Source organism: Agrilus planipennis, unplaced genomic scaffold (assembly GCF_000699045.2).
Source record: "Agrilus planipennis isolate EAB-ADULT unplaced genomic scaffold, Apla_2.0 scaffold371, whole genome shotgun sequence".
Taxonomy (NCBI): Eukaryota; Metazoa; Arthropoda; class Insecta; order Coleoptera; family Buprestidae; genus Agrilus; species Agrilus planipennis.
The window spans coordinates 82638-101262 of NW_020439140.1; the positions used below are offsets into that span (position 1 = coordinate 82638).

Sequence of the window (18625 nt, forward strand, 5' to 3'; positions counted from 1 at the left end):
TGTCTTAACAGCGCGTTTTAGAAAATACCACAAATGGCGCGGTAAACGCCATCTGTAGTACGATGCTACATTTTAGGATTACGTATGCTCCAACAAGGTCCATTTAAATATATGGATATCTACTTGCTAAAATGAAATGTTTCGTTTCAGCAAGTAGATATCCACACTAGTGGACCTTGTTGGAGCATACGTAATCCTAAAATGTAGCATCGTACATTAATTTCAGTTTCTCGATTTTTGGAACCAACCACAAGATGACAATACACCCTACTTATACGAAACATACCTGAAGACCGAACCATTTAAATTCGGCATATACTAATTTGTAACATGTCATAACTGGTTGCACTGAATTTTTCCAGTTCGGTCCTACAAGAGGCCCCCTTCCTGTCTTTTTTGACTTGAACTTTGTGGGATCCTCGTCCTCTTTGTAATCATGAGAATGTACAGGGTCGTTTGCAATGTCAATGGGCACCACATCTCGCTGTTTTAATTTTTCTGGCGGCAGTTCGTGCACCTAATACAAAAAATAATAATAAAAAATTCACGGATAAAGTGCAAGCAAAAAACAGTGTTACCATATCAAGTTCCCTCCTCTACTTACGTTTTCTTTATCTCCTTTGTCTGGCAGATGTAGACTTTCTATACAGATCACAAAATTTTCTTTCATGTACCCTGGATTCTGTAAATACAAAGAAAAATAACTAGTAAAAAGACACGTTTAATAGAAATAATTTATCATTAATAAATACACAGTGTTGAAATTGTGTTAGCAATAATTAAAAGGTTATCCAAGATCTTTTTTAGACGCCCAGTGTATTTAGAACTTTTCAACTTGATGTATATTAGGGGTGTGTTCCGAAATATAACCCAGCATACTGGCCAGTGCTGATAATGTTATGAATCGGCGCCATATTGTACTGGTGAGACAAGTGTGATGTAGTAGTATATCAAACGGATGTGTGTGTATCTGACTTTGAGGAATTTTTTGTTGTAAGAAACTTTAATAACTTTTGGAGCAAAAGTTTTATAAATGAGCACAAGCTCTATTCTCAATATGGCGTCAATTTGACGTCACAGCACTGGCCAGTATATTTCGGAACGAATTAACAGTATGGCGTCAGTTCATGACGTCATCAGCACTGGCCACTATGCTGGGTTATATTTCGGAACACAACCTAGGTAATTGTTAATTATGGACTGTTTTTATCTTTGCGCATCAGGTAAACAAATAATCAAGCAGAATACAAATAAAAACNTTTGTTGGTATTTCTGCAGGTGACAAAATGTTTATTAAGTCCCCACAGTTTACCCAATTGTTCGTTATTAAGAAAATGTCATTGAAAAATATTTTACATATTATCGTTCTACCCAACCATAAACCAACTAATCGTAAGATACTTTAAAACAGATTAGATAATCATTCAAAAAAAATACAATGTTAACTCGTCTTCTATTTGCCAATCGCATCTAGGCCATAATAATAAAAACTAGCATTTTTACTAATACTTATTGCTATGAATTCTCGATATGAATATTATTTATATCTATACAAATGTATTTATAATATCAATTATCGATTAGAACTTTAGATAACATTGTCACGATTCAAAAGTATCTAAAAATTTAGCTTCCAAAAAATTTTTTAATACAAATTGTAGTAATATTTTTATTTGACACTATCATTTAGTATTAACCATTATACACTATTTCTACACCATTAAAAAACCTTTTTTACGTAAAAAAAATGTTAAAAATAGGACCAATAACTTACAAATTTTAATAATACAAAATAAACTTGTCTTTTTTAAAATCATACCAAGCACACAACGATTCTTACCGCAAAAAAAATCAACGTTATGTTGTAAATTCTAATTAAACTTCATCAAAAAGTTGACTACTCCACTGTATTCTAATCGAAAATATGTCTTATGGACTTAAAAAACAACTTAGATTTTTGTTTTTCGAGTTTCAAAAAAGTGCTTCACATGTTTAGTATCATGCTATGGCGTTGAAATTTAAAACTTATCAAAACTGCAAAAAATTGAACTTTGACATTTATCTCTAACCGAAAAACAAAAAAAGTTCAATGTATTTTGCCCGAGTACCTAATTCAATTTAATTAAATCTATGTGCAGTACTTGCCATACAAGAGAATATCTATGTTAATCCACCCTGTATATATTTACAATAGTAAAAGTAGATAGAAAAAAACTGACAATCTAATTTCATTTTAGATTTATAAAATAATAAATTTGTTTTCCACTTTAACACAATTTCACATTCTATTCTATTCAAGTCTAATTATTAGTCAATGTGTGGGGTATGTTTAATAACAGAATTACATTCTGCCTTTTTTTTTAATTTTACAAATGAAGACTTCCAATTCGATTAGTATTTAGAATAATTAATTTCTGTTTTGCACTTGTTAATTTCATAATTAAAATTTTGCAATAATTTACTACCCTCTCGGCCACCTCACAAACTATTTCTGAATTTTTTTTTTTTATTTTCATAATATTCCATTGTAATGTGCCCAACCTTCGACAACGGAGTCATACCTATAATTGACTGATTTTTATTTATTTATTTTTCTTTTTTTTTTAACACGATTTCCTACTTGACCTTAATTATTTATTAAAGCGGTGAACTTGGTAACATATGTAAACACCTTAATTAAAATTTGCCGTTTCAGTTGTTACTTAATTTGCGTGCTTTGAATCGACCTATTGATTATGCATGATTACAAAATTTAAATTTAATTGCGGGATGACGCTGTACCTTTGCCATCTACTTATGTAATTCATTACTGTTTTTTTTTTTTCGTTTGTGTTGCTTTTTTTCACGCACGCTACTACACCCAACGTGTGTAAACGAAAAATCGTAATGACCACGTTGCTTGGAATTTACGATCTTATTTTAACGCTTTTCTCTTCGAAATTGTTGTTAGAAATAATTTAAATTGTTCGACGGTTTAAAAATAGAAGTGTGTACAACGTACATTAAAACAATAAATGAACACCTATGTAATATTCGACGATAAAAATAACGTTGTTACCGGTTTAAATGAAGCAAATAATTAGATAGGAAAAAATAAACACAATTATTTTTAAATTTTGACGCCGCCACCCCTCCCCCCTTTTGATATCGCCTTACAACTTTTTACTACAACAATTTTGGCTTTTGTTTCAATTTCCTATCGGTAATACGGGTAATACCTCACCCCTCCATTGAATTATTGATACTAGACAACAGATCTAAATGTGGTAATACACCGTCCACTTTTAACGGCTTAATACAAATATCTGCTTTTGTTTTGATTTCCTTTTATTATATCTGATTGTAGCCCTAACACCTCTCCTCTTTCAATTTTCCATACAAGACTAGCTTTTAAGTTTTTTTGAAATCATTATAACTTTCTAGCTAATATAACAGCATTCTCCCTATACATTCATTGTAAAGCATTGGTCCACATTTTATTGCAAAGCTCACAATTATATTTTTATTCCAGTAATATCATTCGTCCCTTTCATTTTTTATGTGAGATTAGTTTTTAATTGAGTTTTTAAACGCTTTATGACTTTTCCGTTAATAGTAGGCCGCGGTAATACATCAATCTAAATTTTAAATTAGTTTGAATGAGCAACACAAAAAATGGTTTATTACAAGATAAACAAATGCATTTAGTTTAGATAAAAGTTACTTGTGATTCAGGTTTCTATTGGGTGAATAAGTAGTAATTCCTGTTCATTTTCCTTGATCAAAGTACAATTATAATTACTTAGGCCTTTGTATTGTATTTTTTAATTTATCGTTTGCAAAAAACATAAAATACAATAATAATAAATACAGTCATTATTAATTAATGACCTAATATTATATGCGTACCGTATAGGTTAATAGTTAAAAATAATTTTAAAACATTTCGTGATCATTACAGAAAATATGTATTGTTGACTCATAACAGTTATCCTATTCATTTTAAAAAATCGTACTAAATAGGTATATAATATACAATCAGAAGGAACTTACCGTAATAACAGTTTTACAATACGGATAAGCATTCCATGCTTCTTCGTGGATTTCTAAGCTACCTTTAGGGGCTAAATACCTAATAAACGTAGGTACCTTGCTTGCAAGATGATAAATCTTGTAAGTATACTGACCAGAATTGTATTTGCCCCCCAAAAGAGGAACGTTCGTGAAGGGTTCATTTTTAAGCACTTCTATCCCTTCACCACCTCCTGTATTATTCTTTGAAGCTTCAGCGACACTGAAAAGTTGTGCCACTTGATACTAAAACAAAAGGAACAAAAATGATTAGTCAGCTGCTGATTAACGTAGTACTGTACAGTACAAAAACTCACCTCTTCTACTGTAAGGGGTAAAGTAACTCGACTAGAAAAGAGAAATAATAATTAGGTGCGCGATAAATGCATTAATTTTTATTTAAAACTGACATATGCAGTTCCAATGACAGTGGAACACATATTTCAAGGTTGGGTTATTAATTGTAATATAAGTAAAAATTTTGTCTGACGTTTAGTAAAACCGGTTATTTCGAATTAAAACACGATTCGGGTTCATTAAACTGTTATCAGGGTTGTTGGTTCATTTTTTATTTTGAATAAACACGAAATGAAACTGTTTTCTATGCAGCCCTCAGATGCCAATCAATCGTTTAATAACCCACACATGAATTATAGATTGAACGATTATTTTCAGGAAAAATAAGTCTAGGGGTACTTACTATTCCTTAATCAACATGTTTTTCTTTTAAAATTAATTATTTTACACATGCAAATACCTCCGACAGCCTCACAATTGACTGATTCACTCACTGCAAAGTGGGTTGCCTAAGAGCGCATGTCTGATGACGCAGTCATTACGTCAATGTTGAAGTTTTGACAGTTAACAACAGCGCTCCAGTTTTTTTTTTAAATTCCTCGAAGCTCTATAATTCTAATAATAATATTTATTTGTTATTAATCGGCAATCACAATATAAAATTAAACTATTAAGTACAGTATTACCTTTATTTTTAGTATTTGTTTTCAAACTGCAAAACGATAAAAAAAATAGCAATTTAACTGTATAAGTTTTTAAGAGATTATCAAATTACCTAATAAATAAAACCATTAAATATTTATTAATTAATTTCTTCAATGTAACAGATTCAGCACATATAATACAAATATGTTTTTGTTTATAAACGTTTTTCTAATCAATACTATCTAATATGCAACCCAATGTATAAATGTGTGTATGTATTTCTCGTTTCACATTTTTAATAGGAATTTATAACCGATTTTAGGTAAATTTTTTATAATTAAAAAGAATATTTAATTTAAACTTTATTTATTTCTAATAAAACTATTGTTATAAAAGTAAATACTTAAACAAACGAGATTGACATAATGGTTTCTTATACAATTCTAGGTACCTATACATGATTAACTACAAAAACTTCGGTTCTTTTAAAAATAAGATTCTCCCTAAATATATAAAAATGCAGTATGCAATTTTCATTAATAACATAATGAACATTTCTAATTATCAGGCGATTACAATGAAAATTATGCATATTGTGTTATGCAACCTTCAATACAAGGAACATTTGGGGGTTATCTGCTTAATTGCAAATTTGTTACCGAATTTTCCATAATATGATGGTAATGCATTATATTTAAAGTTTTTGATGTACATGGTTTAAAATGCTTAAGATTGATCTTGAACTCATGAAGAACAAAAAAGTTAAAATTACTATTAAAAAACAAAATTTACCTACTAATACGGAACAATGACTTTTTATTAATGTGATTTATTAAAAAGAATATTAACAATCTGGTTATTTTATGATTTGTATATTGGGTATCATTTGGGAACATTAAAAAATGACAGAAGACAGTGGCGTCTACTTAACGTTATTCAGAGGTATTAATTATTAATTTTTTAATGCAAATGTTCCAAATTTAACCATAAAAGTAACTAATTTTCGTAAAAACTAATCGTTCAATCTTATAAATTGTTTTTATGTAATGGTATTACTTACTCTTGACGATAGTATTGTGTAAATTCAAATACAAATTGAAAAACCAAATTAATACGCCTATGTCTTCGGGAAAACCAGCATTGAATGTATGCGTTGTCATACGTATACGCGTCCGTGTGTTGGTAATTGTATTTAACAATTATTGTTGTTATATTGTGTGATTGAAATGTGCGGTTTAAGTAAAGATAATTTAGTAATCTTCACAATTGTATCATCGATTTAAAATTGTAACCTCAATTCGTGTGTAAATAACAACAAAGGATAATGGTTCGTTTATGGGAAAGATTTTACCTCAAAGTGGAAGCCTGAAGATGCATTTTCTGACTCACGTTGGTGTAAATCCGTTTGAGTGCAACTTATGTATAAAACACTTTAAAAAGAACGCAAAGCACCCAGTGGCTCACAATGGTAAAAAACTTCACAAGTGCACAATTTGCGAAAAATCGTTTACTCGGAGCGGAAGTTTGAAAATGCATTTTCTGACTCACAGCGGTGAAAAACCATTTCAGTGTAAACTGTGCCTGAAACGATTTACTAGAAATTGCAGCCTTAAAAAACACTCACTAATACATTCGGGTGAAAAGCCATATAAATGTATCATTTGTGAGAAATGTTTCACACGAAGAGGAGATCTCAACATGCACTTCCTCACACACACCGGCGTAAAGCCATTCCAGTGTAAACTTTGCTTTAAGCGTTTCACGAGGAATTGCAGTCTCAAAAAGCACACACTGGTTCATACGGGCGAAAAGCCTTACAAATGTGATATCTGCGAAAGATGCTTTGCCCGTAGAGGTGATCTCAACATGCACATCCTTACTCACACTGGTGTAAAGCCTTTCCAGTGTAAGCTCTGCTTCAGGCGCTTCACAAGAAATGACAGTCTCAAAAAGCACACATCAGTCCATTCAGGTGAAAAACCCTACAAATGCAGCATCTGTGAAAAATGTTTTACCCGCAGTGGTAGTTTAAAGATACACTTTCTAACACACACAGATGAGAAACCGTTCCAGTGTCGAATGTGCTTTAAACGATTCACGAGAAATTGCAGTCTGAAGAAACACATCAAGACTCACACTGGTGAAAAGACCTCAAAAAATACCATTTGTGAGAAAACGTTTGCTTATGCTAATGCAGACGAAAACTATTTCAGTGTTAGGTTGGCAGAAACGTTCTGCAAGAAACTAGGAGCCTAGATTTGTCCAACAATATCCTGGTTTACAAAGAAAAAAAAAAACAAATGAGGAACAATGGTTTTACGATGCTTAATTATTTGTTTGTAATAATTATCATTATCGAAGCTATAGCACAAGCAGCATAACAGTATATTACATTATACCAATGTGACTGGAACAATAGTACATAGTAATGAAGAAAATGTTTTAAAATTACGAAGTATTTTTAAGATTTTTGTGAATTTCTAATGTTAGAAATAAAGCGCATATTTAAACGTTCAAATGATACACACGAATGCAGTTGAGTGTACCAAAAAAACCTTTTCTCTTATTTCAAGTTAATAGCTGAGTTATCTCAAAATATTCTTATGTAGAAATAGAACTGTAAAATTCGATTAGATATCTAACATAGTCATTAAATTAAGAACTCATTTTTGGGGACTGTTTGTGAGATAATTCAATTATTATTAATCAAAATGAAATAGGGAAAAAAGTTCTTTTTTAACACACCCCTGAAGGAACGAAAATGTCGAGTTATTGTTGTTACAAATAATAATGATTGCTTTAAACTGACAGGTATTTACGTTTTTGTAACACCACTGTCTTTTAGTTTACTATGAGATTATCGCTTAGTGATTATTAATGGACACTTTTCTTATATCCACCTAAAACACGAACATATGAAGCCATACAAAAAAATATGAGTGCAATTAATTACTCTTTTTATTTTATTACGTACTTGTTTTATTTGAATTGATTTACTCAGTATTATTATTAACTTTGTATTACCCCATAATATTTGTCAATATAAACACTTTTTTCTTTTTGTATATATACATAAATCGTAGATGCATATAGTGACAGTGCTTATGTTTATAAAAAATTATTGTCTTTTGATGCTTTCATTAAAAAATATGTGAACTCCTTCAACTGTTTCTTATTAACAGCAAATTAAAACATTAAAACAACAGTAAATCGCATCCCAATAGACTTTTACCCGATTTAGAATACTTCAACATTTTAAAGTGTTTCTATTACCGAATCTATGATTTATAAGTACTACTACTACAAATTAGTATTTTAAAATATGTTCAAAACATGTCTAAATAATTATCTTTCAGGTGCTTGCTCTTACTCTAGTCAAAACATAATTTAAAAATTGTTTTCAAAGTTTTAATCATTTTGGCTACTTCCTAGTGGGCTAGGTGTGAGATATCTGACGGATCTGATGTGACGACGATGTTATAGATACAATATGGCGGATTCCCCAATATGGTGAATTGCTTTTATTTAGTCAACCCCCTTGTCACGTGTAGGCAACCCACTATACCCAAAAGAAGCGTTAAGTGGCCTATACTTGGTTACCTAGGTTGCGCTAGTAATCTCTTTCCAGAATCAGCGCAATCCTTAGATATTATATCTATGACGCAATCACGGAAACCCAGTAAGTATAATAGGCCACCTGACGTTTCTTTGGGTATGGCGGGTTATCTACATGTTACAATACATTAAATTGTGTGACGTCATTATTAATTCATTTTCAAAATACGTATTTTTTAGTTTCAAATTTATCCGATAGGTACATAATCATATTTTATTCAAAAACTGAAAATATTTTCAAAAAATAACGTGCACAAAACTATTTAAACTTAGATATATGTTTACTACTAATAATGATTATTGTTATAATCATTTTATAATGTAGACCTTTTATGATTTATGAATATAATTTTTTTTACGAACAGACAAACATGTATAATAAAAAAACACTTATTGTTTATCTATAACAAAGGTCATATTAATAAAAAAAAAAGGAAATGATACGATTCACAAAGATTATCTCCAGTCGAGGTTTCTATAGAATAAGAGCAAGAAGTATTATCTGTTTGTGTTAATTATCTAATAGAAATTATTAAAAAAATATGCCTAAAAATCACAAAAACCAGGAACGGTTGTTTAACGTATGTCGATTAACAGATGCAATATACAAGGGTGATACTAAGAAATTTAAAAAATACTTGAAAAAACAATTATCTGTAGTAAATCATCGCGATCGAAATGGTTTTACACCCTTGCATGCCGCTGTAAAAATGAATAGGTAAGAAAAACAGATTTTTTTTTAAAATATTTTGTTTGACTCATTATTTTGTCACAAATCAATCCGGATTTATGGTAAAAAAATGTACTAAGTAGTTGACAAAACAATAATAAAAAACAAATAAAATTCTATGTATATATACAGCACAACAGGATCGTATTCAGGGAGATATCGATTTATAATTAATTTTAATCATTAAGATTTTTTTTTAACTATAAAAATAAGATAGTGTTGATATTTCTTCTCTAAAGTTTCGAGCTTCTAGAAATCCTTCTTCAGTTGCCTGATATTAATCCTTGCAAGGTCAACAACGACAATGAAACATGTTTGTTCATGGCACTTGATCGCGTCGCAGACGTAGAAATTGTAGAAAGACTGATCAGGACAGATTTTGATGTCAATACCCGTAACAATAGAAATTGAACTTTGACATTTATCTCTAACCGAAAAACAAAAAAAGTTCAATGTATTTTGCCCGAGTACCTAATTCAATTTAATTAAATCTATGTGCAGTACTTGCCATACAAGAGAATATCTATGTTAATCCACCCTGTATATATTTACAATAGTAAAAGTAGATAGAAAAAAACTGACAATCTAATTTCATTTTAGATTTATAAAATAATAAATTTGTTTTCCACTTTAACACAATTTCACATTCTATTCTATTCAAGTCTAATTATTAGTCAATGTGTGGGGTATGTTTAATAACAGAATTACATTCTGCCTTTTTTTTTAATTTTACAAATGAAGACTTCCAATTCGATTAGTATTTAGAATAATTAATTTCTGTTTTGCACNTTTATATGACATACTTGAATGCGAAGTTGCCAGCGAACTTGTGGTCGACAATTTTCATAATAACGTTTTCTCATTGTTACAAGCTTTCGATCTAAGAACTATCGAAAGGAGTGTACGAGTAGAAATTATTTGTTTATTCTTATCGCTCGGGTTGCCAGTGCAGCTGGAAGACGTATTAAAATTTTATAATGAGTTTGGGCATGACGAAGAGTTTGAAGCTTTCGTGTACATGGACGTGCAACCTTCTTCGGTACCATTGTGGGGCTATTCGAGCCTTCCGGGGTTGTTTGCCTTATATTTTGGAGCAGACGTTGACGAACACTTGAAATGTTTAATAACACGGGATTGCTTCGGTAATTTTTTCGAAATTCGGGTTTATCTTAAGGGTATTTTAAAAATCGTCAATTTTTGTACAATAAGGAAAACCTTAAGAGACGAATATTTTATCAGAAACGTGGTGACAAATTATTGTAATGATAATTCTGATCGTACTGACGAATTAGTTGCATTACATAACGAAATTATTGACTGTTTTAATAACATGGATGAAGTGCCATCGTTGTTAGAATTGTGTAGGAATCGGGTCCGATATTTTATTTATGAGAACGCGTTCTTAAAGAAACCATGTTATTATAATACACTTCTGAATGGATTAAAATTGCCTGATTCGATAAAAGATATCATTAAATTTAAAAGAACTTTATATAGAAGAAGGTCTGACGTACTTTTGTAATAATATTACACTTATAATTATGTCGAAAACATTAAATTATAATGCTAAAATTCTTTCTTTTGTAAATTCAATAAAAATGATCATTTTCTTTATGTGATTTCAAAATAACTTTCTTCTGTTAATAAACTCTTTTTTTGTATTTTAAGTACTTACAGGATACCGGGTTGAATGATATTGCTTACAGTATAAGTAGGTACAATAAATTATACGATTTGCCTGATTTATTTTATATGAGCGACCGAGTTCCACTATACAAACCATACAACAAGAAAAAACTAAAAAAGGACTGTGCACGTTGCAGGATTAGAACTCGGGCAACCTGACGTGGTAAACTTGCACGCTAGCCATTAGACCATTTTGAAAAGAGGATTCTAGTGATATCACATTACGCAGACAATTTAAGTTTATTGCTTTATACTTGAAAACACGGAGAAAACGAATTTTCTCATAAATGAAAAATTAAAAACATCGATGATGTATTGAGTAAAATCATTGGTCTCCTCCCAAATGAAAATAAAATGACACCTTTGATGATTTGATTAAATTTGTGCCCCAAAAATTGGCCTTAATATTGTTACGATGCATTAACTCTAGAAAACGTGATGAAATTAAAACAAAATTAATTTTTAAAGAACTTACGATTTATTATAACGCATAAATTAGTTAATTAACAGTTAATTTTACAGAAATATGTAATATTTGTTTGTAAAATAATGCTTGATTCAGGCGTTTTTTGTCGTTGTTTCCGTAGTTGTTCTGTCTTGGGGTAGAAACCAAGACACTATGGAACTCAAAGCGCCTAAAGGACCGCCACTGTTGTCGACCTCATTGGTTTCGTCAATTAGCAGTTCTCCACCGTCAGTTCTATCAATCTTTTTGCACGTGTACATTGTTTTAACCTTTTCTATGTCACTTTTGCTGAAGCCTTCGCGTTGACCAATATTTGAACCTTTGACCTAATTATTTGTTAAATTTTAGAAAAGACATTTCAAATTATAATTCGAAAAGAAAATCTATGAACGAGTCACACCGACGTTTATGGCAAATAATAAATATGTGTATAAATAATGAAAAAAACGACGTATTTCACTGGCTAGAATTTGTGACACATTGTATATCTATTTTATAATGAATCAAATTAATATTTCTGATTAATGGTTGGAATTGCAGTCTGAATAAAACGGCGTATTTCATGACTAGAATGTGTGACACACTGTACATGTATTTTATAATGAGCAAAATTATTATTTCTAATGAATAACCATAATTAAGTTAAAAATATTTTATAAATGATACAAACCAACGGTATTATTGTATCCAGGCCATTTTTCGAAAACGCTTTTCGAGAATAATGCATGACCGAATTATAATCGTAAGGAATTCCATACCCGAATGCCAATTGCTTATCCATTTTCACGAAATTATTCCATCTTGCTAAAACAAAAATTAAATATGTATATAGTTGAATAGATAAATAAATAAAACACTTGGTTTTAGTTTTATCATCCGTCTGTAACACCACATCTCACTCGTACGTTCGGTGGGGCACCCGGTATATACGTATGTTAGTGCCGGTGCACACTTGCGACAGTTTGCCGCCGCGGGTCCGCAGCGGCACTACAAAGTTTGTTGCACACTTGTTGGTATTTTTGCGGTTTTGTTGCGGCGCCGCAAAAGTAATAAAAATATATATCTAATACAGTGTCATTCGTTTTTAAAGAAAATCAGTCAGTGCGACAAGTTGAATAGTGCAAAATGGAAGTTTTTATTAATGAAAGGCGTGCAGTTTTTACGTATTTGGTGTACAAATGCGTTATTGATCGAAAAAAAAAAACGAGACGATTTTGGGTAGACCCATATACCGATTTACGGCTTACGAGGGGCACATTTGTAACGTCGTTTTCGTATTTAAGGGAGAATCCTGACTAATTTTTCAACTACTTTCGAAGGAGTGTTGCTTCATCTGATGAATTAACAGCAAAAGTTTCTGATAGGATAAGATCGCAAAAGATACCAGATTAAGAGTCTCCATAATCCCACTAGAAATGTTTTCTCCTTGTCATCCAGCTCCAAAAATCCATCGGAAAACATTTCACAGATTATAATCCATGCAGACCTGTTTTTGACTCTTTCATGGTATAGGTATATTTCTGAGGAAATATCCCATATCTCTGGGAACCAACCCCTTTACTGCATCAATGAATAATTCTATATCCAAATCTTCAGAAGTTCTAGTAGCAGCCATCCTTTTTTGCGTCAATTTGCCGCAAGTGTGTACCAGCCGATATACAAACGAGTACTACAAAACCGCAATAGCGGCAGCGGTGCCGCCACGGTTCCGTAGGGACCTGCGGTTCAAAACGGTCGCCATTTGGACGCGCGGCCCCGCGGCGGCGCGCAGATGAATGTGCATTAACCCATTTACCTGTTAGTAATTTAAGCCGCAATTGCGGTGCCGCAGCGGCGATTGCCGCAAGTGTGCACCGGCGCTTAATATCAATATTTTTAAGAAAGTGTTTACAATTAGTAGTATAACTTAATTACTTCCCACTACATACTACCTAAAGTTAATAAGGAAAAAATTTGTTTCTGCTGTCACTCCCTCACCGGGAATCGAACCCAGGCCTCTAGATTAACACACCAGTAATCTACCACTAAGCTATGAAAGCCGGTGGCCCGGGTTCGATTCCCGGTAAGAGTGTGACGGCAGCAACAATTCTTTTATCATTAATTTTACGTAATCAATATAGTGGGGAGAAATTAAGTTGATTTGACATTAATGTCTGATAATTATTAAATGTATATATGTATGTATTAATATAAAAAAATCTTACATTCTTCAATATTATTCCATTTTATGTCTACGTATGAGTCTCTTTCCCATCGGTTCTGTTCGTGTTGAAATCCTACGGCATGTAAAAGCTCGTGAATTACAGTCCCAATTTTTATCAGACACCCTGGACTCTGTAAATTTACGGTCTGTCTACCTCCCACTCTCCCTACACTCGACCAGCATCCAGATCTTCCGTTGTCGATCGAAATGTAGTCGATATCAGACGAATTTCGATACCGAAATCTAAATTAAAACAGGTAAATAGGTACAATGTGTCTCCCCACAGTTAAAATAATTGCTACACTTTTATTTAAAAACTGTAGGATGAAAAACCGGGTTTAAGTGCCATTTTTACCAATATTAGGGCTTAAGAAGACACGGTCTTCAAGAAAAAAATTTTCGCCAATACAAATTGATTTTCTATAGGGTTTAACTGCGAATTAACAAATACCAAAATATGCTGCCGGATAAAACCGCGATATTGTAATGTATAAAAGGGGTATTCCCCCGGACTTAGGTATATTGACGGGCCCTGAAAATTCAGAACTCTACTTTGCAGTCTCGAGCCCAAATTTTCACTCGTTGGTTCTGACTTGTGCTTGCAAGTATTAATAAATACCTTACCGTATACAAGTGTATTTGTGGTACATGTTCATGGCAGAAATTATAAATTGCCTCTCTTGTTTAGTAAACGATCCCCTTATTTCGAATGGAATGACACCATCGGGCCACCTATAGGTCGCTGCCATTAAACCATTTTTTGTTTTTGTATCCGGAAATAGAATGTCACCCTCTGCGTATTCGCCCAGTTCTTCCGGGTTGATTCCGGTTTTGGCATCCCAATTCTCAACTTTTTCGCCGGTTTTCTCGCTGGGCTTGCCGAACACCGACGAGCCCAAATAAGACAAATCATTGCCACTGCTGTAGTCCGGCTCTGTCTCACTCGTCGGAAAACAAAAAACTGATGAGTAACGAGCAACAATTAGAATAAAAAAATAACGCAGTGACATACTGGAAAAGTTAAGTGACCGGGCAGGTACTCGAAATAAACAAAAAAGTATCGACAGACCCTTTTATTTATATGCTCACTAATTAAAATTAGTATATCATCTTATTTTCGGTTTAGTATGCACCCAAAAATTAATTTTATCTTGAGATAAATTGGGGCACACAGTCTCTTATAATCGCAATAACACTCTAACGCATTTTCACGCATAAACAAATAACAAACAAACAATAAATTAAACGTTAGTTGAATGTATTTATTTGGATAGGTAGTAACTTTATCTGTCTGCATGTGTAAATTTGCATTTCTATGTTCCGTTTCCGGTGACGATGAACCAGTTGCAGTAAAGTAATTATAAGGCAACTATATCAACCTGAAATACAAACATTTAAACTGCATTATTATTAAAATTACTTGATAATAAGTGAGGAACAAGTAATTAAACGTGTTTGTCTATTTTTATCGGATTTTTTTCATTATGCACCATAAAAGGTTTTTTGTTCGTACCTAAAAGAGTAGCATTTACTGAAAAGATGTTAAAAAAGTACTTTAGTTACTGTTTATATGGGAAAGACTTGTTTTCTTATAAAGAAAAGTTATCTAAAAAAGATACAAGGTTTTAAGACCAATAGGGACAAAACATTTTTTTTGTTAAATCTATAAATATCAGAGATATCGCTCTACTTTTCCTGTAATTTCTAAGAAGATTTGTTTTCTCTATCTTTTCACTTAATTTGCCCGCGTAGTTGATAATCTTGTCACAAAGGTCATTTTCTAAATGGCCCACTGGCTAGAGCGTAGATCTACCATGTCGAGATGCGCGAGTTCGAATCCAACAGTGTGTAGATTTTTTTAGAGTTTTTTTTGGTATGTATAAAGGAAATTTTAAGATGAGAACTAAAATAGATGTTTTACATCTGTCCTGAACTGAACTCGGTCTATATTTAGTTAAAAACAAAACAGACGTTTCAACAAGAAAATCCGTAATAATCAAATACACGACATAGACACCCTGTATAGTATGATATAATGAAAAGAAAAACACGAAATACTGTGTTTATATTTTTTTATTCAAGGCATTAAAAACGTAACAATGCTGCAAGTTGTTAAATAATAATACAATTTATTTAACTATTTTATTAGCTCAAAATGACAAAAGCAACAAGACTATTTTGTATAATTACTTGTATAGTAATTGAAGCTGAAATAATTAATTATTGGTTACTTAATATCCTAATGAAATCATTAGATGATGATAATAATAAGAGAGAAAATTAACAAAAATTCTAATTGAATGTAGGTAATTAAGTAGGTATGTATCGCAATAAAAATAAATTACTTACATCTTACAAGTAAAAAGGTGTTATTGTAATTCTACAGCTATCGGAATACTGTTATCAAATACCAAGTCATTTTTAGCAGGATAAATTACTTTTAAATTACCTTCATCGTCTACTATTTTAACTTGTTCTATTTTTAGATCATGATCGAATAAAAGAACCATTTCTTTTATTAAATTATCCATTACTCTCTTACATATCGGCTGAGAAACGTTGCTCGTTACTTCTAACAATAAGTCCTTTGTGTCAAGGGTCATCTAAAAGTCGAAAACAATTTAATTAACGATTTACTACAATACTGTAGTTCTTAGGCTTTCACGGCCGGCGTCTATCAATAAATATAAGTACACATAAATAATGTCAAGACTATGTATAAATAAAACACTATAATTTGTGAACTCTTCAACAGATACACCAACTCAAGAACTAGTTTCGCCAATTTATGGTTTCTTCAGAACATAAATTAGTTGTGTGATTGTAGAAAAATTCGTGTGCCTTCTAAAGAAACCACAAAGTGATGAAATGATCGTTAAGAGAAGATTAAAAGATTGTGGAAGTTTTATTAGTTAAATAGGATATTAATTAAACTTCCACAATTTTTTTTATTCTCTTGACAATCGTTTCGCCATATTGTCGCTTCTTCAGAAGATACATTTGTTCTTGAGTGTACAATTCGTGTACCTTCTGAAAAGCCAAACGATTATCAAGAGAATAAAAGATTATGTAGAAGTTTTATTAGTTAAATTAAAAAACTAATCAAACTTCTGTAAGTTTTTACTCTATTTAATCTTTCGCCACTTTGTCGCTTCTTCAGACCCAAGACCTTCATTTTTGAACATAACATACAATTATAATAAATTAATAATGCCAATGAAAAAATTTATAGTATTCAAGGAGTTTTTTTATTACCTTCGATATATCACTGTTTGTAATTGGTGGAAAAGATATCACTTCGCCGGTCGCATTTAAGAAGCACGGATATTTTTTGCGCCCCTCGAGAAGGTACAAGAATTTGTGAATTCCTGAATACGTATTCCTCTTCTTTTCTTTTCTTAAAGCGTCTGCCTCTGCCTGTAGCTTTGAAAACAATTCCTTTCCAGTCATTATCACAGTTCTATTTAGGGGTTTTATTTGTAATTCTTCTGGTGTTTTTACGGTGTATTTTAAACTGCCAGGGGGCTGAAAAAAAATAAAATTAGTTCCAAAAAATATTATCTAATCTAAATAGTATAACATACCAATTTTTTTAAGTCGTGTGTAGCAATGGTTGCTGAATTTCTTTTATCACATACTGAATCGTGCAGTTTGGTTTGTAACTGGATGAATTTTCTGAATAAATCTTCGGTAAATTCAATGTTGCGTACAATACATGCAATTATGTGTGCTCTAATTTCTTTAACTTCTGGATCAATTATAATTTTAAGGCAGTCATCTGTGCATCTCTCTACATGCACTTTATATTTGATTTCTTTGCTTATTTCTTCTTTAGTATCACTCGATTCACTGTCCTTTTTGTTCTTAGTGTTTTTTTTACTCTTCTTGCCAACTTTACCATTACTAATTTCTGTTTTAGATCTAGGACAATGCTGCCTTATATAATCTATAATTTGTTTAAAATGGCATTGGTTTACCATCTTTAGTAATCGTTTGTCACTGATTGGATTATCTTTCAAATCAAGTTCTAAAAGAAAAACAATTTTATAATGATCCCTTCATTTCATATTAATTCTTGTTAAACCTTTACCTTTCAATTTACTGCAGTCTGCAAGCTCGCCAGGTATTATCTTCACTTTGTTTGCATTAATTTTCAGGACTTTAAGTGAAGCCAAAACAAAAATGTTAGATGAAATACTTTCAATTTCATTACCACTAACATTAATCTCAGAAAGGTGCACATTTTCTGGATAGCAAACGTCCAAAAAATCTATCAGGTTGTTGTTAGCAGCATTTATTGTGCTTAGTTTGGGATTATTAGAAAACTTAGGAAACTTCTCTAATTTGTTAAATGACACGTTCAAAGAAACCAGTTCTTTCAAGTCTGACAAGTTTTCTGGAATACTTTTGAGTTGATTTTGAGACAAATCGAGCACTTTTAGTTTGCTTAGTTCTGTTATTTCTGAGGTGATCTCTGTTAATTTATTCGAATGTAAAACGAGGGTTTGTAAATTTGACAAACAACTAATGTTACTAGAAACCTTATCCAAGCATGTGTCCGTTAAACTCAAATAATTTAAGCCGATCAAAGCAAATAATTCGTTATCTACGCCGTCCTTTTGAATTCTTGCACTTATTGTTGAACCTGACAGCACAATTTCGTGTCTTTTTTCCGCTTTAGCAAGTGAAACTTCTGGCCAAGACATTTTAAAAATATTAAATAGTATACAATCAATTAAAAAAACTTAACGAATTTAACCTAAGAACCGCCAGCAAATATTTTTATATTTTGGAGGTTATGATCATAGAATGATTAAAGACATATCATAGACAATTATGATCATAGACAGTTATTATCATAGATAGTTATGATCATATTCAATTCAAAGTCATTTAGCATGGGCGCCATTTTCAAATAATTGCATTATAATTC

General features: G+C 31.6%; 4 protein-coding genes across 4 annotated transcripts in view; 1 reads left to right on the forward strand and 3 right to left on the reverse strand.

Annotated features, from left to right (window-relative positions):
* Positions 1-4873, reverse strand: part of LOC108742870 (phosphatidylinositol transfer protein alpha isoform) — a 17821-nt gene extending 12948 nt beyond the window's left edge. The window contains exons 1-5 of the mRNA XM_018478210.2: positions 4751-4873; positions 4368-4398; positions 4033-4296; positions 605-682; positions 287-517 (exon numbers count right to left, since the gene is read on the reverse strand). Coding sequence (XP_018333712.1) covers positions 287-517; positions 605-682; positions 4033-4296; positions 4368-4398; positions 4751-4767 — 621 coding nt within the window. The 5' untranslated portion in view covers positions 4768-4873. The remainder of the gene's footprint in view (positions 1-286; positions 518-604; positions 683-4032; positions 4297-4367; positions 4399-4750) is intronic.
* A 1254-nt stretch (positions 4874-6127) lies between these two features.
* On the forward strand, positions 6128-7289 carry LOC108742846 (gastrula zinc finger protein XlCGF17.1-like). The gene has a single exon (XM_018478183.2). It carries the CDS (start codon positions 6328-6330, stop codon positions 7246-7248), a length of 921 nt encoding a protein of 306 aa, XP_018333685.1. The 5' UTR covers positions 6128-6327; the 3' UTR covers positions 7249-7289.
* Positions 7290-10947: 3658 nt separating this feature from the next.
* On the reverse strand, positions 10948-15670 carry LOC108742866 (zinc metalloproteinase nas-7-like). Its single transcript, XM_018478206.2, has 4 exons — positions 14317-15670; positions 13694-13935; positions 12160-12293; positions 10948-11815 (listed from the first exon to the last, which is right to left on the reverse strand). Exons 1-4 carry the CDS (start codon positions 14700-14702, stop codon positions 11582-11584), a joined length of 996 nt encoding a protein of 331 aa, XP_018333708.1. The 5' UTR covers positions 14703-15670; the 3' UTR covers positions 10948-11581.
* Positions 15671-15750: 80 nt separating this feature from the next.
* Positions 15751-18497, reverse strand: LOC108742865 (leucine-rich repeat-containing protein 47-like). Its single transcript, XM_018478204.2, has 4 exons — positions 17783-18497; positions 17277-17719; positions 16948-17217; positions 15751-16295 (listed from the first exon to the last, which is right to left on the reverse strand). The coding sequence occupies exons 1-4, from the start codon at positions 18396-18398 to the stop codon at positions 16062-16064; spliced, it is 1563 nt and encodes a 520-aa protein (XP_018333706.1). The 5' UTR covers positions 18399-18497; the 3' UTR covers positions 15751-16061.
* Between the last annotated feature and the right edge of the window lie 128 nt (positions 18498-18625).

Coding starts and splice junctions, on each gene's coding strand:
- LOC108742846 (XM_018478183.2), top strand. CDS start 6,328: ATGGGAAAGATTTTACCTCAAAGTGGAAGCCTGAAGATGCATTTTCTG.
- LOC108742866 (XM_018478206.2), bottom strand. CDS start 14,702: ATGTCACTGCGTTATTTTTTTATTCTAATTGTTGCTCGTTACTCATCA. Junction 13,936..14,316: donor CACAAATACACTTGTATACG/GTAAGGTATTTA, acceptor GTTTTAATTTAG/ATTTCGGTATCGAAATTCGT. Junction 11,816..12,159: donor TGGATACAATAATACCGTTG/GTTTGTATCATT, acceptor ACAAATAATTAG/GTCAAAGGTTCAAATATTGG.
- LOC108742865 (XM_018478204.2), bottom strand. CDS start 18,398: ATGTCTTGGCCAGAAGTTTCACTTGCTAAAGCGGAAAAAAGACACGAA. Junction 17,720..17,782: donor AGACTGCAGTAAATTGAAAG/GTAAAGGTTTAA, acceptor TTTTTCTTTTAG/AACTTGATTTGAAAGATAAT. Junction 17,218..17,276: donor CACACGACTTAAAAAAATTG/GTATGTTATACT, acceptor ATTTTTTTTCAG/CCCCCTGGCAGTTTAAAATA.